Raw genomic sequence first — 22284 nt, 5'->3', positions numbered from 1 at the left:
GGCAGAAAGGTACCCGCCAGTTTGTGTGTGCGCTGGATAGTAGAGTCGGTTGGGTTGAACTAGGCTTCAATGCCCATTGACATGTATGAGAGCTAAATGGGATGTGGGACGGACTGAACAAGTCTGTGGTACATACTGGCATGCATGGGAACCATGGTAGGGGCAGGCCTGGTGGGGGTTATGGGGAGACACCCCAACTAGGCTGTAGCTCCCATTGGTTTGTGTGAGGGCCGAGCATGAAGTGGGCAGATTTGGACTGGACTGGAAGTCCCATCTGTTTGCATGGAAGACAGGACTAGAAACAGAACAGACCTAGCAATTGCAACAACCAGCATGTGCATAAGCTAATTGGGGCAACAGACGGTGCCGGACCCTGTACTGGCAAGCACACACAAGAATCAGGTCGGGGATCACCTCAGACAAAGTTTCTTTGGAGATTCCTCCAACTGAACTGCTGATCTCAGAATCCCGACCATGACGAGACTATGTCAGCCAGTGGATTCTGAATAGATTTCATCACGCTTGGAACAGCAAGATTGGCAGCAATTCAGAACTGTTGAACTATCAAAACTGCTTGAGCAGGACCCTTGGAGCATGTCCCACATCAGGGACCTAGGATGGGTGGGAAGATGGATGGGGCTTCTCCCTTTGTTTCTCCTTTGACCCCAAATACAGGGGGGGAAAAGATGATAGTAGAGTGGAGACAATGGTATTACCCACTTTCCTGTAGCCCTTGACCCTTTGTACCCTAATCAACTATGTAAGATTTTTTTTAATACAATAAATAAATAAGCAAAAAATAAAAGTACAAGATGCAATATCACATCAGTAGCCATGACATTCAAGTTCTAGTTCAAAGTAGAAAAGACTATCTAGAAAAAGTGGGGAAACGACTGTTGTTTGAAGCTTCCTCCATTTATGTTTGGCATCCTGAACTGCAATGGACTGCAAATTAAAGCATGCGGACTGGAGAAGGTGCATTTCCCCAAGGACATTCCTTCAAAGATGCCTCAACAGGAATTAAATTCCAGAGAATCAAGTTTGAACTTCAAGTTTCTTACCATTTTCCTTTCCCATCCATCCAGTTTCAAGAATTACTCCATTGCAACTATTACCATGTAAAAAAAAGCACACTTATTACCCATCAGAAGCGTTCTTATGTTGCACATCCTAAACATAAAATCCCGAGAATACTACTAAAGGAGATCATTGAAATAATAGTGAGGTCATTGAACAAATCACTGTCCTCTTTAGATAATGGCTCTTAATAAGCAAAGATGCTTCCAGTAATTTATTTTTAGCAACAAAAATGAACTTAACGGGACCAGCAGCGTGGCCTAGCGGCGAAAGTCCTCGCCTTGAACGTGCCAGGATCCCATATGGGCACCGATTCTAATCTTGGCAGCTCCACTTCCCATCCAGCTCCCTGCTAGTGGCCTGGGAAAGCAGTCAAGGATGGCCCAATGCCTTGGGACCCTGCACCCGTGTGGGAGACCTGGAAGAGATTCCTGGTTCCTGGCTCTGGATCAGCACAGCACCAGCCACTGCGGTCACTTGGGGAGTCAATCATTGGACAGAAGATCTTCCTCTCTGTCTCTCCTCCTCTCTGCACATCTGACTTTGTAATAAAAATAAATAAACCTTTAAAAAAAAAAAGAATGAACTTAACGAGTCATCTGATGATATATCATTACACATAATTCTCATTAATTCAAAGCATTAGGTGGTATTATTATACTATTTCTTTAACTCCACATATGTTATATTTATCCTTAAGAGCAATAAATTTCACCTCTTTAAAAAGTAAAAAATTTCAGGCCCAGCACCGTGGCCTAGCAACTAACGACCTCAGCTTGAACGTACTGGGATCCCATATGAGAACCAGTTCTAGTCCTGGCAGTCCTGCTTCCCATCCATCTCCCTGCTTGTGGCCTGGGAAAGCAGTTGAGTCTGGACCAAAGCCCTCCTCCATATATATATATATATATCTGACTTTGCAATAAAAAATAATAAATCTTTTTTTAAAAAGTAAAACATTTCAGAAAAAGCAAGTTTTGAATTCCATGCCACTCTGAGTAGGTTGATAAAATCTCAGGATGCCCTGTGCGTCCCACCCAAGAGATAAATTGTAACTTTGTCCACTCTATGCACCTTGCATAAGCTACCTTCTCATTAGTCACTTACTAGCTATCTCAATTATTTCATCAATTATGACCATATCACAATACTTGTAATCAAGTAATATGGATTTAATTATAGCTCCGAAGTACAAGAGTAGTGACACAGGAAATTAAGATGTGCCAAAGGGGAAAGGTAAAAGCCCAGTTAGGGTTTCTGAGTGAGGGAGAAAGAGTGATTACATTCATTAGCTTTTATTATGCATATTGCTATGATTATCCTTTTCTACTATTAAGTGTTACTATTATTAATATGCTACTGTGCCTTAGTTATAGATTTAGGAACACGACCAGTGTATCTGTCTACGAAACCCATAGCACATGTAAATTTCAGTAGCATTCATGACTTTAGGCATCTACTTATCTGAAAATGAATCTCCTGCAGATAAAAGAGGCAGAGGACACTACTACAAGTGAAAAAGAACATTTAGCTTTTCCTTACAAGCTGCACAAGCAAGAAACTTTAAAGACCACTGCCAGAGTTTTTTCTTATTCCCAATTGGTACTGGTTAAAAAAAGAGCCCTAATTTTGACTTTCGCACGCTTTTATTTAGTTTTTTTTTTTTAAGAATAAATCAGTTTAATGCAGTTTCTCTAAAAATACTCTAAAAAATAACAAGTTGCTTTATTTTTTCTTTTCTTTTTTGCTTTTGTTTTAACATTACTTCTTTTTAAAAAAAATTTACTTGTTTTTATTGCAAAGATAGATATATAGAGAGAGGAGGAAAGACAGAGAAATATCTTCCACTTGATGATTTACTCCCCAAGTGACCACAATGCTGGTGCTGTGCTGATCCAAAGCCAGGAGCCACTAACTCTTCTGTCTCCCATGAGAGTACAGGGTTCCAAGCCTTTGGGCCGTCCTCTACTGCTTTCCCAGGAAACAAACAGGGAGCGGGATGGGAAGCAGGGCTGCTGGGATTAGAACCGGCGCCAATATGGGATCCCCGTGTGTTTAAGGAGAGGATTTTAGCTGCTAGGCCATGGTGCTGGGCTATATTACTTCTTTTTATTATTATCATTTTATGATACAGTTCCACAGGCCCTGGGATTTCCCTTATCCCCTCCCCAAATCACTCCCCCATCATTGAGTTTCCCTGTATCATTACTATAGTGTAGTTCTTGCTACACAGTCACATGTCCAGCATTGCAGGCATGGACAATGGCAGAGAATCCAGCATCCTATTGTTAATATATAGTAAACAGTTTCATTGGGAGTCCATCTTTGTCTGGAAGTAGAAATGCATACTGCATTGTATCCTCAGATCTAAACTTGATAATCTCTATTACACAGTTACTGTACACTCCCTTAAAGTCACAAAACAAAATCAACAACAGGAAAAAAAAAAAAAGATATTAACAGCACCGTGAAGTTAAATAACGTGCTACTGAATGACTAATGTGTCGCTGAAGAAATGAAAATCAAGAACCTTCTTGAAGAAAATGATGCTTCCATATGATCTATGAGTCACTGAAGTATTTAATCAGATGAAAGTGTTTTGAAGAGATGAAACTAACAAAAAAATCAAAATCCATGAGATAATTTCTATTGATCTTTGTTGGTGAGAGGTCTCTCCTGTGGACAACAAATAAATGAGTTCTGTTTTTTTAATCCAGTCTACTAATCTATGATGTTTGATTGATGAGTTTAATCAATTTACATTCAGGGTAAATACGAATGGGTGATAATTTGGTCCTGTCATTTTAGCAATGGATTGTTCATTGATTCATTCTTTTGTTGTTAATTTATCGGAATATTCTTCACATTTACCTTTGGTTTTGGTGGGTGCTGTTCCTCTTCTCTGTCAAAAGACATCTTTAAGTATCATTTGCAGGGCAGATTTAGAAGAGGCATATTCTTTTAACTTTTCTAGACTGTAGAATAACATTATTTCATTTTCAACAACAAAGGAAAGCCTTGCTGGGTACATTGTGCTGGATCAACAATTTTTTGCTTTTAGAATCTGGAATGTGTCACTCCATTCTCTTCTGGCCTGTAGAGTTTCCCGTGAGAAGTCTCCTGTGAGTTTAATTGTCATTCCTCTATATGTCAGTTGATTTTTTTTCACGTGCACATTTAAGGATCTTTTCCTTATGTTCGACTGAAGAGAGCTTGATGATCATGTGTTGTGGTGAAGATCACTTTTGGTCAAGCCTGTTGGGAGTTCTGTGCCCCTCCTGGATGTTGTTTCCCAATTCTTTCTCTAAATTCGAGAAAAATTCCCTTATTATTTCATTAAATACATTTGTAAAGCCAGCTTCTGTTTCTGCACCTTCTGGGACTCCCATAACTCTTGTACTTGGCCTTTCAGTTCTTGAATAGTGTCTTTCAGTTCTTGAATACTTTTTTTGGCTTGATCCAGCTCTGCTTCCAGCTTTTTGTTTATTTACTCCTGGTGACAGGAAATATCTTCTAATTTTGAGATTCTTTCTTCTGCTTCCTTCATTCTGTTTTTCAGCCTCTCCACTGTATTTTTAATTTATTCCACTGTATTCTTCATTTCTGATATATCAGCTTTCATTTGACTAATTTCCAGTGTGACAGATTCCTTAAATTCCTTGAATGCCTGCTTTACATGCTTCTCATTGTTGATAAGAAGTTTCTTAACAAGTGTTCTGAATTCTGTATCTCCCATTTTCTTGATGTCTTCCTTAGTTAACTCTGAGGTTGGCAAAGGGTTTTGCTCCTTTGCAAAAATCTTCAGTAGTATTCATTGTGCCTCTGTCTGTTCTTTTGCTCTTGGTCATTGTACTTCTGGTTAGCAGATTCTTCTCCTTGGGGCAGGTTTCTAAGCTGTGCCACCCACAGGTCTACAGTTCTATTTTACTCCTTTGCAGTTAATACATGGCTCTTTGCAGCCACTTGTGCCACTCTCTCCAGCAAGTTCCAGGACTGGGTTCTTATGTTAGATTTCCACCATGGTCTGTAGCCCCAGCTCCTGGCTCATCAGTCTCCACCTCTGTGATACTGTGCTGAGGCTGTACCATTGTCTGTATAACCTTTCTCCCACTTCCTGTTTGAGCAGTTCCCACAATTAGGGAGATACCAGGAGTCCTATATAGCTAGGTTGTTGTCAGTGTTGACCTTGCTGAAACCTGTCAGCCTTTACGTCTGAGGGCCACATGGACCTATTTTGCCACTGTCGATATTATTTTCCTGTGGGACCAGTGCAATGCAATGAGCTCAGTGAGTTCTCCCCAAGCTCTGCACATGCGCAGCTTAGCATTGTTGCCCCTACAATCTTAAGTTTTTCCACACTGTACCAAATGGCACCTGATGTGGCACTAATAAGTTCTTGGAGTTCTTGATCTGCTGGCTGTCAGATCTGAGGGCTACCCAGACCTGTCTTGGATAGAACCTGTAGGATGTCACGTAGTTGTAGTTCGCTGAGTCAGAAATTAGTTCACTTCCAGCTCAGTGCATGCACAATATTGTCCATTGTTCTTGCATCCTTAAACAAAATGGTGCCCAATTCAGCTCTAGTGGGGTGTACTGGGTTGTGAAATCCACTCTGTTCCCACGTTGCCCATCTGGGACCTGCTGCTCTGTCTCTGTTCCTGGTCAAATCAAACAGACCAGCAGGACGAGCAGTTCTTTGTCTGGGTTCAACTCCTGAGCTCACCCAGTGAAAGTCCCTTCCCACCTGGTTGTTGGTGTAGTTCCAGCTGCCTGTGCGATTCCGATAGCCACTCGCTGAATGCCCCTGGGGTATGAGTCACTGCAATACCACACCGTTTTATCTCTTCTTTCCTGTATTGTCAGTCTCCAGGTCCCCCTCTGCTGCTGTTCTGTCCTCTCCTGTTTCCTGTGGCTAACACTTTTCCATTTGTTTATAAACGTTCCCTTACTCTATTCCGCCATCTTGATTCTCCCTAAAAAATAACTTCAGTTGCTTTGTTTGGAAACCTTTAGGGCAGAAAGATAGGGAACACTGAGGCTTTATTTCATTACCTTTCTTTGTTTGTAAGTAATCCAAGATAAGCCTTTTCTTTTTCTTACAAAATGCCATATTGGGCACAACTTAGATGGGTTAAGAGAAGTGCAAAAAGAAGAAAATGAGAGCCAGCATAGCATTACCCTTAATAGATAGTCTTGCCCATTGTGTAGTCTGTTTTTTAAAGAACATGATTTTTCCATTCAGGAAATTTATGGAGCCAAAATTTTAAATCTGATTGGAAAAAATCGGTGTGTTCCCCCTTGCATCCACATTTAGAGTACTGTTTGCAGACAGAGAGCAAAGTTGACTTAAAAAAAACCAAAAAACTAAGCAAGCGAACAAACAAACCACTGGGGCAAGTGTTAGTTGAAGCAGTTAACATGCTGTTTGGGAAAACTGTATCCCACATGCAATTCCCCAGGTCCAAGTTGCCCTCTGCTCCTAATTTCAACTTCCTGTTCATGTGCATCCTGGAAGGAGCAGATGTAGACACAAGTGGTTGCGTCTCCGGCAACCATTTGGGAGACCTGGACTGAGTTCAGGTTTCTGGCTTCACCTTGCTCCAGCCTGGTTATTGTGAGCATATGGGGAGTAAACAAGCAGATGGGAGATTTCTCTCTGTTTCTGTATCTCCTTTCCTTCGCTTTTCTGTCTGCTTTCACTTCTCCTTTTTTCTCCGCCTCTTTTCTTCTCATTCTTCTCCTTCTCTCTTTCAAATCAGCTTTTAAAATAAAAACATGTAAAAACATATAATTTTACTTCCTTCCTACAAAGCATAGCACATGGCTTCTTGGAAAGTCAAGTTATTGAAAATTCTGCATGCTAAGTAAAGAAAGTTCTCTGAAGTTGTTAGGACTTGCCTGGTTAGAATTGAAGATCTCTATGTCTTTCAAACCTTTAGCTAGCTTGCCAGGTGGTTCCGAAAGAGCTCAGGATGAGAATGCCTGGAGAGCTGCAGGGTTGCCATCTAAAAGTGTGAAGATTACAGAAATCTTCTGTGGGAAGATTTGGGGCAGCAGCCAGGAAGGAAATAGGCAGGGGTAACTTACATGTAGTGAGACTATCATTTTCACTAAGTTTACTTATCCATCTACATTCATATCCTCAACTAACACAGAAAGTGCCCAAGATAATTGCTAATGATCTGTTCATGATACTCGTGTTGCCGGCAATGCTCTGCACATTTTATCTGTAGCAGGCAAGTCCTCCTGGGCAGCTCCAGTGACTACATATCCTATGAAGTTAAAGAGTTGCTTATCTGTGAACCAATGCAACTCCCTTAATCCTCAACAAGTCCAACGTGTCCCTAGTCACTGCAGTGTGGAGAACACAGGAAACACGTTCACGGATTGCTGTGTATAAAGTGCATTTGGCCGAGCTTTGCTGATGAGGTTCTGGCAAGGTGAAGTTGAAGGCAGAAATGACAGGAGTCAAGGAGTTGTGTTTCAGCAATCACTGAGCTGCAGCGCTGTGTCCCCTGTGGGAGAGTTTGCTGTATCTCTACATTGAGCTCTCCATGGGTTTCCCAACAGTAAATAAAACAATGCATCCCCCATTGACCTGTCATCACAAAGGGAATCAGAAGGATGCCCAGAGGGAGGATAGGAGAACACTCCAATTGGGTAATGTCAAAAAAGTTTTTATGGGGGCGAAACCAGGCCATTACATTGGAAAAGAAAAGTGATTTACAGAAACTTTTACCTGATATAGTGACCATTGCATTAACTCTCCAGAGGTGATTTAAGCCTCTGTGCTCTTGTTTGTGACACGAAACCAAGCGTCCCCTTTTCTTTCTGCTTGGGATAGTCCAAGTCTCTCTGCAGAGAACATTGTGGCCTGCAAGATTTTTGCAGTCTTGCTGTTAAGTCTGTTATGGAAAGAATCAGACACCTGTAGATTTTTACTTCAATCTCTACAAACTGAAAACTTATGATTTTACAGTTCTGAAACCATTGTTGTAATGGCCTCACTTTTAACTCAACATGCTCCACATTTGGAGGTTGGATCACCCTTGTAAAAACAGTTGCCAGTTGCTGCAGCATTCACTTTGTTGATGTTAGATAACCCAAGGCATCAATTCTTGAATTCTCTCCACTTGATCAGAAAAGAAATGGACAGTTTCAGCAATACTACGTCTATTTCTGAAAACATCAGTCACAGCGCTTGCCTGGCCACAAGTTCCTATTAGAATGGAGACTGAGGGGGGTCTCTTGCAACATGCAGTTCATTGAGGAGTTGGCTCAGCTGTAGCCTTGGATCTCTGCCTGAGTCAGCATTCACTCTGGACCCTGTGTTTTTCAGGCAGGCCCTTGGCAGTTTAAATTGAGCATGTGCACAACTGGTATTTTGTGCAAACATCTCCTGTCTTCTTGTTAGCATGATCCTCTACTTCCTGTAAGAGCAATACCAACTCCTTTCCCTCTGAGCCTAATGTAGCTGGGATAAGCCCAGCAATGATTCTCCCCAATCTCCTCCAAGTAATTCTAAGAGGCCATCATGATAAAAGGTGATGAAGGGATTAGAAAAATGAAGGTGGTGGGGATAGAAGCCAAAACAAGAAAACATGAGCTAACTCCTAGACTAAAAGAAAATGAGAGTACATCCTTGTGGGTTATGTTGCCCCTGGCAGTCCTGTCATTCCATAGTGGAGCATAGGTTCTAGTGCCATCTGCTCTATTTCTTATCCAGTTCCCTACTAATGCACATGGGGAAGTAGGCTAAGGTGGCTAAAGTACATGGGCCCCTGCCACCCACATGGGAGACTGGATGAAGTTCCTGGCTCTCAGCTTCACCCTGGCCCATCCTGTCCATTGAGTCCATCTAGGAAGAGAACAAATCGATAGAAGATCTCTCTCTCTCTCTCTCTCTCTCTGCCTTTCAACTAAAACACAAATAGGTCTTTTTTAAAAACAGTAAAAGGGAGTACTCCTCTCCTTACCTCCTCTTCATGACTGTGAAAGCAAAAGGCTATAAGATGACTTCAGCTGCACTTGACCCATGCCAAATACCCATGGCAGAAAGGGACATGAACATGGGAATCTGTGGTATACATTATCTAGCTTAACATTTTTGATTCATATAATTTTTTCTTGCATTTGCTCAAGGACAAGTCCTCATGGCAGACGCTTAACTAGAATTATGTGGCTGTTCTTCTACCCAGAGCTGGATTTTTTCCTTCTTGCAAATTCACAAGAGGGTTCTCTGAGCACTAAACTGGTCTCATTATGTGGAAAGTGATTCCACAAAGGATATAATCTAAAGAACTCAGTGATTTGTTTTTTCTGGGGTGAGGGCGTAGGAAAAAGGAGGTAAGATGAAATTGTAGGAGATATGGGGTCTCTTTATTCTTTTTTTTTTTTAAAGATTTATTTATTTTTATTGCAAAGTCGGATATGCAAAGAGGAGGAGAGACAGAGAGGAAGATCTTTCATCTAATGATTCACTCCCCAAGTGACCGCAACGGCCGGTGCTGTGCCGATCTGAAGCCAGGATCCAGGAACTTCTTCCAGGTCTCCAACACAGGTGCAGGGTCCCAAGGCTTTGGGCCGTCCTCGACTGCTTTCCCAGGCCACAGGCAGGGAGCTGGATGGGAAGTACAGCTGCCAGGATTAGAACCGGCGCCCATATGGGATCCCAGGTGCGTTCAAGGTGAGGACTTTAGCCGCTAGGCCACGGTGCCGGCCCCGGGTCTCTTTATTCTTAAACATTTATTTATATTTGGAAAGGCACAATTCACAGTGAGTGAGAGAGAGAGAGAGACAGAGAGACGGAGAGAAATGGGTCATTGGTTTGTTCACTCCACCAGATAGCTGCAATGGCCAGAGCTTGACCAGACAGAAGCCAGGAGCTTCCTCCAGGTCTAACTCAGAAGTGGCAGAGTCCCAAGAATTTGGGTCATCTGCTGCTGCTTTCGCAGGCACATTAGCAGGGAGTTGGATCTTGAAGTACAGCAGCTGAAACATGAACCAACACCTACATGGCATGCTGGAGATGGCAGCTTTACCTGTTATGTTACAATGCCAGCCCCAAAATATGAGTTCTTTAATAAACATTTTCCATTAATTAGGATAATGAAAGTTATATTGCCTTTATTATAGTCCTGTGCCAAGTCTGAAAAGTAATCCTACGCCAATTTGCTTGGAGAAGATACTCAAGAAAAACCATAATGTTCTAATACTCTTCTATAATACTATAATTTTTTGTTTACTTTAAAGTAGCAAATTTATTGCAAGCAGCAATCAAGAGCATAAAGAAAGGCACTTCTGAGTTAGATGCACAGCTCTACTCGAATTTAGCATAGGCAGTCCACATAGTTGCTGCCCAGTGGGGCCAATGTCTGACCTCCAGCCGCTTAGTCTAGTCCCTTGCTCTAGACTAGGATGTTGTGGTTGGGTGGTAGAACAATGCTTAGCCAACCTGTAATTAGGGCTTGTCAGCACCCAAGTTCTTCCTGTATATATTTGTTTCACTGTTTTATTTAAAACTGACACACACTATGTGTACATATATATGCATGTGATAATATGAAATAGGTACAAGAGCACTTAAGGGAGCTGGTGTGGTGGTGCATCGGGTTAAGCTGCCACCTGTGACACTGGCATCCCATAATGGAGTGCTGCTTCAAGTCCTGGCTGTCCTGCTTCTGATTCAACTCCCTGCCAATGTACCCAAGAAAGCAGCAGAGCAAAGCTGGAGCAATCGGGCTCCTGTCACCCATGTGGAAGACTCAGATGGAGTTCCTATCTCCTGGCTTCCACCTGGTGAGCCCCAGCCATGGTGGCCTTTTGGGGAGTGGACGAGTTGATAGAGCATCTCTCTTTTTCTTGACTTCTCCCTTTCTTTTTGACATTGATTTTCAAACAAATAAACAGATATTTAATAAATAAATTGATTTTTAAAAATAAAGAACAGAGTACTTTGAAAAGTTCACAGAAAATAGAAGTGAAGGGGAAGTTTATTTTGGTATGACAAATTTTCAAATCCCTAAAAAGTGTTTCAACAATACATAGTTTCTACGAACTTTCTGCAGTCCCCTCATACACTCCAGTATGAGCACCTTTGATTCTGAAGCAGGAACGACTTAGTTCATGGAGCACTGTGTATGTTTATCTATTAATTAACAAGTATTTGTTGAGCCGCCACCAGGAAAGTACAGTGATTAAAAAGTATGACTTTCAGAGATTGTCAGCTTAGTTTCACCTCTGTCACTTACAGGCCCTGTGCCCTTGGCAAGTTATAAATCCTTCTAAACCTCACTTTCCTCTTCTATAAAGAGGGACAGTAATAGTGTGTACTTTGTAGGACTTGGTGAGGTCAAATGAGATAATGTTTGTGAAGTCAGCCTGCAGAAAGTGCTTGTGGCTATTTGATTACGCAAACTGGCTTGAATGGACCATGAGCAAAAGACAACTTAATTCCTCCTCCCTGTCCTTGCTAATGACATCAAACAGGCTCTATAACGTTCCCTGTCACTCAGATCAAGTCTTCTGATCAAATTTGATGGTAAGAATTGCATGAATCTTGTCTGGCCAAATAAACTAACCTAGGCGCTTCACTGAATTCAGAACTTCTCTACAGCATGCCCCCTGCCAGGAAGTCCTAGTGGGAGGAAATCAAGGTGTCAGTTCCCTTTTGCCCTTCTAGCTCTGTGTCCTGCCCACTCAGTGGCTTTGGTGTCAGAGTTCTCCAAGGTCTAATGAAAAGGAGGTTACAGAAAAGGGCTTGATCCCTAGGCAGGCACAGGTGGACTACAGGCCTCTGGTGCCAGATGAGGTCAACAGATGTTCAAAGCTGGTTCTGTGTTGCTGCTAGGCAGGGCTTCTGAGCAGCCCCTGTACCCTGTCTGTAGGCCTGTGTCTGACACCAACAATGCACGCATTTCCCCCTGCCCCTCAGAGGGATCACTGTCAAGCTCTCCCAGGGCTCTTCCTAGTTCATTTTCCCTTGGCACATCCCTTAGCTCTTCTGTCCCACTGACATTAGGAAATGCTCCTTGTCCCCACTGCAGACCCAGAGAGATCAGGGCGCTGGGGGACGGGCTGGCCTCAGTTTCCTTGGGTATTTGCTCATTGTGTTCCCTTCCATCTCTTGTTTCTAGTGCCCTGGCTGGTGCTCAGTGAGATCTTTCCTGGTGGCATTAGAGGAAGAGCCATGGCATTAACTTCCAGCATGAACTGGGGCATCAATCTCCTCATCTCTCTGACATTTTTGACAGTAACTGGTAAGATCCTTCTGTTTCCCCCAAAACTCAATCAAGACAAGTGTCAGGACACACATGCACCTCGGCTGCAGTGAGTGATTTTACACACTCAGGACTTAAGAGAAAGGCAGGGAACCTGGTGCAGCCATCACCCAATTCAGGTGATTCTCAATACTCATTTATTCATGACCTCACCTGGGCTCCCCTGCCTATCAAGCTTTTTCAGGTTGTGTCCCACATGTAATGTCATTTGGTCAGTAAGATCTCAGCCGTGTCCTTTACAAAGTACAACACTCAGAGAAACATGGCCATAGCATCACGCTCATGCCGGGAAATAGTAATTATCACCCTTCGCAATCTAGTATCCATTGTGCCTTCAACCCTCCACTGCTCTTGTAATCATGCGTTATACTTTGAAATACGATTCATAAACATAATTCACAGTTGATGGCTGTGTCTCATAATTTGTAGGTCTCATGTCCTGCCCCTGCACTTTTACTGCAGAAACTGGGTCATTTGTTTCATAGAATTTTCCACAAGCTGGATGGTGTTGATTATGTTCAAGCCTCACTTCCCTTTGTCCTTGATGTTTCCTGTAAGTTGGGTTATGCATTACTGTGTATCATCTCTTTTACCAGTGAATATGCCTCCTGCCTCCACGGCAAGCAGCATAGGCCCACATCGTTTCCACCTTGCCCAGTTGGCCCCCTTGCGTGGTCATTCCCAGATCCATTTTTGTTTTGTGATTTCTTTTTGTTTTTGTTTTGGGATCATTTCTTCTACTACATTTCTTTAAAAATAATTTTTCCCCAATAGTTATTGATACCCTGCTCTGTGGACCACAGAAGAAAGTCAAGATAAGTGCATGAAATTCCATGTGATAGTCCCCCATCAGCTTCCAAAATGACCAATGAGTTGGGTTTTCTTTTTCTTAATATAATCTTGTAATGCATTGGGTTTTATTTTGTCCACATATATACAAAAGGTGCTACAAAGTGTCCATGGAAAAATGGAATTTAAAAGATAATTTTTGAAAGTTGTATATAATTTGTCATGAAAAAGTTCATGGCAATGTGAATTTAAAAATATTCATGGAGTTCAAAAAGTTTTTTTTAATAAACTTATCCTTTAATTCTGTTTTCCCTTTTTTCTTTTTTAAAAAAAGTTCATTCTTTATTGGAAATGTCACATAGTGAGAGAGAGTGAGAGATCTTTTTCCCATTGGCTCATCACCCAGATGGCAGCACAGGTCAGGATTGGCTCAGACAGGACTTTAGGAGCTTGGGATTTCTTATTTGGGACTCCCTCATGGATGGCAGGCACCCAAGTACTTTAGCCATTTTCTGCTGCCTTCTCAAATCTAAGAACAGGGAGCTGAATTAGTACTGGCACAACTAGGACTTTACAATTGATCTGATAGCAAATGTTGGTGGTGACTTAAGCCACTGCGCTGCAGAGCAGACCCTTAATTTCATTTTGTATGAAGTTTTAAAAGTATACAAACATATTTGGGCTGTGCGATATGGCTACAATCAATAAAATCCAGACTGGGGTTGGTGTTTTAGAGGGTTAAGCTACCTCCCATAGTGCTGACACGTTTGAATCCCAGCTGTTCCATTTCCAACCATCTCCCTAATAGGCCTGCAGAAGCAGGAAAAGATGGCCCAAGTTCTTGGGCCCTTACAGTCATTTGAGAGATTTGGGGGAAAAAAATTTCTTGTTCCTAGCTTTAAATCAGCCCAGCTCCAGCTGTTATAGCCATATTGGAATAAAACAGAAAATGAAAGATTTTTCTCTTTGTCTCTCTGTAACTATGCCTTTCAAGCAAACAAAATAAAACTTAAAAAAAAATCTAGACTGAGAAATTCTTTTTTTAAAAGATTTTGTTTTGGTTTTGATTTTGGTTTGGTGAAAAGGCAAATTTTTAGAGAAAAGACACTCCTCATATGGTCACAATAGTCACAGTTGTGTTGATATGAGTCTGGAACCAGCAGCTTCTTCCGGGTCTCCCATGTGGGTGCAGGATCTCAAGGCCTTGGGCCATCCTCTGCTGCTTTTCCAGATCACAGGCAGGGAGCTGGATGGGAAGTGGAGCAGCTGGGACACTCACTGGAACCCATGCAGGATACGGGTGCTTGAAGGTGGAGGATTAGCCCCCTGAGCCAATATGCCAGCCCCATATACTGAAAAATTTTATGAAAGAAATGACCCAATTTCTCCATTTCTGTATCTATTCACACACAAATACAGCTAATTTTCAAAAACAGATATTTACTCAAAACTGTCTTTTTATGTATGTACATACATACACACATATGTATGTATTATAGGTATACTTAATATGGCCATATTTGGAAATTTTCTTTTGGAGTTGTTAATTAAGCATGGTTAGAATTTACATGTAGATTTTAAAAAATATTTATGCTCTAGATTTTTAGAAATAGCACAAGATTAAAAGAAACAAAGTGATTATTAGCGTAAGTGTGTACCTTTCACTTAACACATGCACACACACCCTTCTAAGAGAAACATAAAAAAAAGAAGGCGACAGTGAGTCAAGGTGGCATGAATCTTTGGGATGTCTCGGTAACATACTGTCTGAGTTAAGGAAGAATGAGAAACTGCTTGCAAGAGCTCTCAGACAAATGTCAGCAAAAGAGAGTCAATAAAATAAAGCCTTGGATGATCTAAAGCCATTTCATTGGAATGCTTGACATCCACTACTCACTTCCAAAAATCAATTTTCTAAGCAAAAGATAGAGAGGCCTCAAAGATGCAGGGTTCTACTTGACAACAGCTCTTGGTTACCAACATTTTGATGGGATTGCAGCTATATCCATCAAAGTAGATGGATGCTGACAGAAGCAGTGGCGATGGCACCGCCACAATGCCACAGTTAGCTTGGAGGAACGTTTCTGAGCAGGTAGTTTGACAATGATGATGTATCCATCAAAGGTGACTTGGACCAGAGACTTCTCAGAGAAAGGGTAGAGGTGTATTCAACTATTTTGTTACTAAGGGGTGGGGGAGTTGATTCAGTGTGTGTGCTGCCAAGGGAAGAAGCAAGCAGGGTTTCTGAAAGGCAGGCTTGGGTTTGCTCTGAAACAGAGCAAGCTGCCTCTGTTGACATTGAGAAGCTTGAAGACACAGAGCACAGGTGCCTGGCTCTCTGTTACTGAAAGTGCTCAAGCAGCAGGAGGACAGGGTTATTGAAACAGCCTTTTGGGTTCCTTCATTCCCTCTATTCCATTCTCATGTTCCAAAGTGGGATTAGGAGCCAATTCTACAAGCACTTTACTAAGCGATCAGCCGGACAGAGAGCAAAACACAAGGAAACGGGCACCACATGGACACTGCCTTTTTAAAGCACTGCAGGCCGTGGCCCTTCCCAGTTTTTTACCTTGGTACAGCTCACCCCCAACAGTTCCTGCCTCCTGATCCTGTCCTTCCACGCAGCCCCAGCAAAGCTGCCTCAGTTCCCAGCCACTCAGGCAGGCCCTCTGCTGTGCCAGCTATGACAGGGCCTCTACTGGTAAAGGCTGCTTGCAAATTTCATCCACAGTTAGCTTGTGCCTGTATTCAAAAAGAGCCAGTTTCTTTCTCAGTACTCCTTGTCATGCTAGACATTCTGGTAGGAAACCAGGAGCCAGGACAATGCATACAGCAGACTCAGGGGCACAGTGCCACTTCTCACCAGTTAATGTTCCTTGACCAGCGAGTACCATGGGACTGTGTGAGTATCTCAGGGTAGAAGCGATAAGAGGTAAAACTAGACCCAGGGGACCCTGCTTCTTGCTGATGAATCTTAGCAAAGTGGTGCCTCTCACCAGGTCCACTGTTTCTCACTGGACCCCATAAGGAACATTGCAAGCATACTCTCAGCTATGAAAAAAAAATAGTGAAATAGCACCAGCATGAGATGATTTCTTCAGATGAGAGCAAAGCAGGGTGAGGTCATTCCAGGAAAAGTCCAGCTGCAGAAAACTGTCATGAAAAGTTCTGTCTCTGAATAGAAAGGAAAGTATGACTGTAAGAGTTCCCAAGAGGGGGGGCTGAGGAGGCTGAAAAGAGATCCTCTGCTTTCTTCACTGTACTTTGCAATAGTTTGAGATTCCCTTTTTCCATAGGCACAGGCTTCTTAATATTAATAAAGACACATCATCATTTTGTTAAAAGCAAGACACACCCATCAACAGAATGGCATTGGGCTTATTTATTTTTAACGATATACATATTTACTTGAAGACAGAGTGACACAGTGAGGGAGAGATAGAGCGATCTCATCCATTGCTTTACTTGCCAAATGGCCACTAAAGCCAGAGCAAGGCCAGGCTGAAGCCAGGAGCCCACGATCCTGGGCTGTCATCTGCTGCTTCCAGATGCATCATCAGGAGGTTAGATTGGAGGTGCAGAGCAGCAAGACACCCTTAGGGGAGGTGAGCACGCCTTGTGCAGCTTACCATGTGTTAGAATGTCCACTCTGAAATCAAGCTTACATGGTCAATTGTAAGACTGCTGTTCCTCTTCCAATAAAAAATAAGTAAATCTTTTTTAAGACTGCTAGACTGCTGTTCCTCTCACCAGATAAGTTTGGGGTTGTTTGTAAAAAAAAAAACTTTTGGCATTGGCCAAGTTTTTTAGAAATATTTTATTATTTTCACTTATTTGAGAGATGGATATGTAGTTCCCATATGCTGGTTCATTTCCTAAATGCCCGGCAAGAGTGCTGAGCCAGGGACCAAAAGCAGGAGGCAGGAATTTAATCCAGGATTGCCTAGTGGGAGACTAGAAACAAATTCCTTGAACCATCACTTGCCGCTTCTCATGGCCTGCATGAGCAGGAAGCTGAAATGGGAGCAGAGCCAGGACTCAAACCCAGGCACTCTGAGATGGAATACAGGCTTCCCAAGTGGTGGCTTAACTGCTACAATGAACACTTGCCTCAAGAGCTGGCTACATTTTTTTTTAACTTGTGCTACCTATTTTCCTGGTGTGTTTGAAAACACATTTATCAATGTTCTTAGAAGCAGCTGTTCACAAACAGGATCAAAGAAACGCAAACCACATTTCTAATCAATTTATTTTATCCTTTCTAGATCTCATTGGCCTGCCGTGGGTGTGCTTTATATATACAATCATGAGTCTGGCATCCCTGGCTTTTGTTGTCATGTTTATCCCTCAGACGAAGGGACGCTCTTTGGAACAAATATCAGTGGAGCTAGCAAAAGCGTAAGTATTATGTGCACCAATCTCTGAACAACAGCTGTTGGCCAAAATGGCAGTTTTTCTCAACACTTAAGCACCGAGACCTGAAATTGTTAGGGTGCCTTTTACTGTAACAGCATGTACCAATACTTAATTGCAGTTTCCAGTAAGGGACTGAAGAAATAATGCTTCCAATTAGTGAGCCTTCTGAAGCTGTTTCAGCAATAGGCCTGGCACCTCTCCCTTCTCTCTAGGAAGTTTGCCTTCTCTGGGGTTTCCTATAGGTTCTGGAATCCCTCATACACCATGCACATCAGCCCTTCCGTCTCTATCAGACTTATGGGTCTTTGAGCTTTGAGTACCCGGTAAGGCCACAATAAAGAGAAAAACCTCCAGGACAAAATGTCCACTATTACTTTTGATATGTTTGAGTTAACGCAATTTTAAGAAAGATTTAAAATTTTCATATATGAACAGGCATTTAGAAAAGTGATTAAGTCAACTTTACTTGGAAAGATTATTGAAGCAATTTGATTTAGAAGCAGGTCCTGTTAGGCACAGTACACTGTTAACTCATGGTGACAGTTTCTACAAACGATGGCCTGGGGAAAGAGCAGAAGGAACTGGAAATGAAGACAGACTTACCAAACTTCGTGGGATGAGATCATTGCCCTTGCGAAGTGTATGATGCTTGATGCTTATTCTTGGGTTTCTTGGGTTTTACTATAATAAAATGAATGTATTTTTTTTTTTGCTAATTTTTCAAGATTTATTTTGCTTATTTTGAAAGGCAGGGAGACAGAGAGAGGTCTTCTGTCCACTGGTTCACTCCCTAAATGGCTATAATAGCCAGAGCTGGCTCAGATTGAAGTCTCCCATATGATTGAGGGGCACAAACATTTGGCCATCTCGTGCTGCTTTTTCAGGCATGTTAGCAGGGAGCTGAATGGGAAGTGGAGCAATCAGGACTAAAATCTGTTCATATGAGATGCCGGCTCTACAGGGGGCAGCTTAACTGGTAAGCCGCAGTACTGGCCCTGGAATGTAGGTTTTTACAACTTTCAAATTTCTTTTAAAAATATTTTTGAGGAAGACATTGTGGTACAGTGGGTTAACTCACCATTTATAATATTCTGCATCCCATATTGAAGTGCCTTGTTCAAGACTTGGCTACCTGCCTCCTATCCAAGTTTCTGCAAATGCATGTGGGCAGGTGGTGGATGGTGGTTCAAGTGCTTGGATTCCTGCCACCTATGTGAGAGATCCGGATGGAGTTCTTGGTTTTGGCTTGCTCCAGTCCCAGTTGTGGGCTTTTGGGAAATGAGTCAATGGATTAAGGATTCTCTCTCTCTCTCTTGTGAGTGCGTGCACTTTTGCTCTCATTCTGCTCTTCAATAAGTAATCTAAAAGTATAAACACTTTGAAAACACTAGAAATAAATGGTTATAAAAATGGTGGACACTCTGATTCTACAGCTTTTATCTGAAGGAAGAATAAACTTGATAAGTGAATTGATGGTACACACACATGTATGTGTATATATATGTAGTTCAAGGTTTTGATTCTGGTATAATAGGGATGTAGAAAGTAGGAGTGTGAAAAGTTTCACTCTGTGCCCTTTGCACATTCAAATGGTGGAAAGTTTTTGTATGTTTTACTTTATTAAGCAGGAAAGAGTTCTCTTAAATGAAACCATAAGTTAAATATCAAATTGTATGGTTAAAATTTGATTCAGAAAATCCCTTGCTTGTAAAAGAAGAACATGAAAATAACTCATTTACAAGGAGAGAAAGAATTGTCAGAAAGACTGGATGTGCCCTTGGCCTGACCAGTGAATTATTACCCGTCCTTACGTAAGTGGAAATCAGGTAGTTGGATTTCTTGGCTGAGCTTTTCTGGACAAGAATCAGGCTCTTGCTTACAACCAGTTGATTTGGATGACAAATGGCTTTAGATCTGGATAATTCAATACATCCATTGGGAGGCTGAAAACATTCCTAAGATCCCAGCCATTCTGGAACCAACAAGGCAGCACCTGGTGGCTTCAGATTCTCTTGGTCTGCCTTCATTTCCCATTCCTCCCTGCACCTGCATTGTAGCAATTATCTATTGCTGCCTAATAAACAGCCCTGGTGGACAGGTTTGAAACACCGACCCTTTACCATTTCCACAACTCATATTCCAGGTTGTTGGTACCTCTGCTCCATTCACCTGGACCTGGCTGCATGGGCTGGTTGGGCAACCGGACTGAAGGGCCTATGGTGACAAAGGATCTGACCACAAAATGGTGGTATGTCCAGTGGATAGTGGGGCTTCCAATCTCCTCCATGCTTTGGAAGGCTGGAGAACAATGCTCACACATCTGATGTGTGGTACTGTTCCAGGGCCATGCAAGCAGAAACTGCCAGGCCTTCTGAACGATACATTCTAGAATTCACACAAGATCACTGCCACTCACTGCTTTCTCTTCCAGCCCCAGGTCCACAGCCAGTTCAGAGCCAAGGGTCATAGAAATAAACTTTGTCTCTTGGGGAAATAGGGGCAGAAAGTTTCAACAGCCCTTAAACAACCTATTCTTTCTGGAAATTCTTTTAGTCTCTACAAAATCATAGTACTTGCGTCTCCTACCTCACTGATTTTTACCTCCTTATTTCTATCAGAGTATGAGTTAGAAAGTACACAGAGGAGCTGACATTGTGGCACAATGAACTGAGCTTTTGCCTGTGAAGCCAGTGCTCCAGTTTGGATCCAGCCCCCAGGTTATACACCTTGGAAATCAACAGAAGTTGGTTCAAGTCCTTGGGTCCCTGGCACCCACCTGAGAGAACCTGATGAGATTCGAGGCTCCTGGTTTTAGCCTGGCCCAGCCCCAGCCCCAGGCATAGCACCCTTGGGAAGTGAACTAGTAGATGAAAGATCTGTCTGTTTGTGTATCTCATTCCCTCTCTGTCACTCAACCTTTCAAATAAATAGAATATATCTTTTAAAAAATAATAAAATTCATGGAACTAAAAGATAAATTTATTTAGAAGCAAAATATTTTGAAATTCATGTTTGGTTTTTTCTTTTAAAATTTCTTTATCTTTATTGGAAAGGCAGACTTACAAAGAGAAGGAGAGACAAGGGGAGATTTTCTGTCCACTAGTTCAACCCCCAAGTGACTGCTACAGCTGGAGCTGAGCCAGGAGCCAGGAACTTCTTCCGGGTCTCCCACATGGGTGTAGGGAGAGCCATCCTCCTGTGCTTTCCCAAGCCATAAACAGGTAGCAGGATGGGAAGTCAAACAGCCAGAATTCAAACCAAAACCCATTTGAAATGCTGGTTCTACAAGGTGGGTGTTTAGCCTTTTGAGGCACTGGGCCTGATCTTTCATAGTATGCATCAGCCATGAACTTTTTAAGGTTCTCTCAAATGGATGGATTTCAATTTTTGCCACACAGAAACTAAGTGTGCAAGAATTTTTTGAGGTGCCCTCAGCATCTCAGCTGCCTTTGGAAACTTGGCCCTACATCATATGCCTTAAGAGTCATGTCAAGTCCTCGAATCCCAGAGTAAGTCTAATCCTAGAAAGCAACCTCTCTCTTGTATTTTGAATAGTCACCAATCTCATTGTCTTCTACACTGCCTTAGCTAATACCCACATGCTTTCACTTCCTGAACTAAGTGATGATGTTTCCAAAAGGGCTCTCTGCCACTACCTTTTACGTGACGTCTACAGTACCCAGCTTCATACTAATTCCTAGCAGATGGCTCCAAAGTATCTGCTGACTGATTTGCTAACCTGTGGAAAAGGCTGATGCGGAACTGATGCTGAATTATCACGTCCAGGCATTGGATCTGAGGGAGAAAAACCTCATGTCCTGCGTAACCACCAACAGGATAAATTGCACAGGTTCTGATCCATAGGCCACCAGATGTAATTTAATCCATGAATTAAACATGAGGAAGTGGAGGCGTGTGTGACTTGAGGTCATACTAGATCACGCCTTCCCCACTATTGTGGGTTTATTTATTCAACCCTTTGTTGACATCTACTATGTGATAGATTCTGGAGTAGGGAAGAACTGAAAACACAGGTGACAAACAATTAAAAAACCTGGTTTCCTTCATTTGAGGAAGTAGAACAAGTCAAACCAGTACAATACATTGTTGCACAGCTTGCCTGTTTTGGAAGGGTTCATTCTGCAACAGCTCCTGAAGGAGATAATATCGGAGACTGTTTGTGCTTTAGAAGTTGTCTGGGGAAGCAAGGTATGTAGGGGGGAGGGGGGTAGTGTCAGAGGAGAGGAACCTCTAACAGCCAGGACACTCCATGGTGTGGTATGACACTAAGGATTCTTGTCTGAGGACTGAGAAAAGCCTAGGGCAAAAGGCTGTCATTAAGGGTCCTGTCTGGCTTGACAGGGAATTCAGATCTTGCACTGAAGTCAGGGAGTGTATTTCAAGTAACAGCGCAGGACTACAAAATGACCAGAGTTCAGAAGAAATGCTCTGGCAAAACAAGAAAATAGAGGCGCTACACAAGAAACTCATGAGGAAGCCATTAGAGGAATTTGACAGGAAGCTGGGAAGCCGAACGTGGTACTGGGATAGAATTCAGAACACTTGGAACTTCACTGGAAAATTCAGCTGTGAGAACAAGGGGTACAGACCGTGTTTGAAGCTTAGAAACCAATGCTGTGTACAACAGTACCATCCACCGGAGTTAGGAAAAAGAGCAGAGTGTCTCAGGGTACTGGGGATGCAGATGGGCTTGGTTTGTGCA

At 42.4% G+C, this 22284-nt stretch overlaps 1 protein-coding gene across 1 annotated transcript in view; it reads left to right on the top strand.

Annotated features, from left to right (window-relative positions):
• Nucleotides 1–22284, top strand: part of SLC2A12 (solute carrier family 2 member 12) — a 63389-nt gene that overhangs the window by 34379 nt on the left and 6726 nt on the right. The window contains exons 3-4 of the mRNA XM_040965602.1: nucleotides 12213–12335; nucleotides 17411–17543. Coding sequence (XP_040821536.1) covers nucleotides 12213–12335; nucleotides 17411–17543 — 256 coding nt within the window. The remainder of the gene's footprint in view (nucleotides 1–12212; nucleotides 12336–17410; nucleotides 17544–22284) is intronic.

This window comes from Ochotona curzoniae, unplaced genomic scaffold (assembly GCF_017591425.1).
Source record: "Ochotona curzoniae isolate NIBS_2020 unplaced genomic scaffold, NIBS_Ocur_1.0 scaffold_3890, whole genome shotgun sequence".
NCBI lineage: Eukaryota > Metazoa > Chordata > Mammalia > Lagomorpha > Ochotonidae > Ochotona > Ochotona curzoniae.
This window is presented reverse-complemented; position numbering and strand designations above follow the sequence as displayed.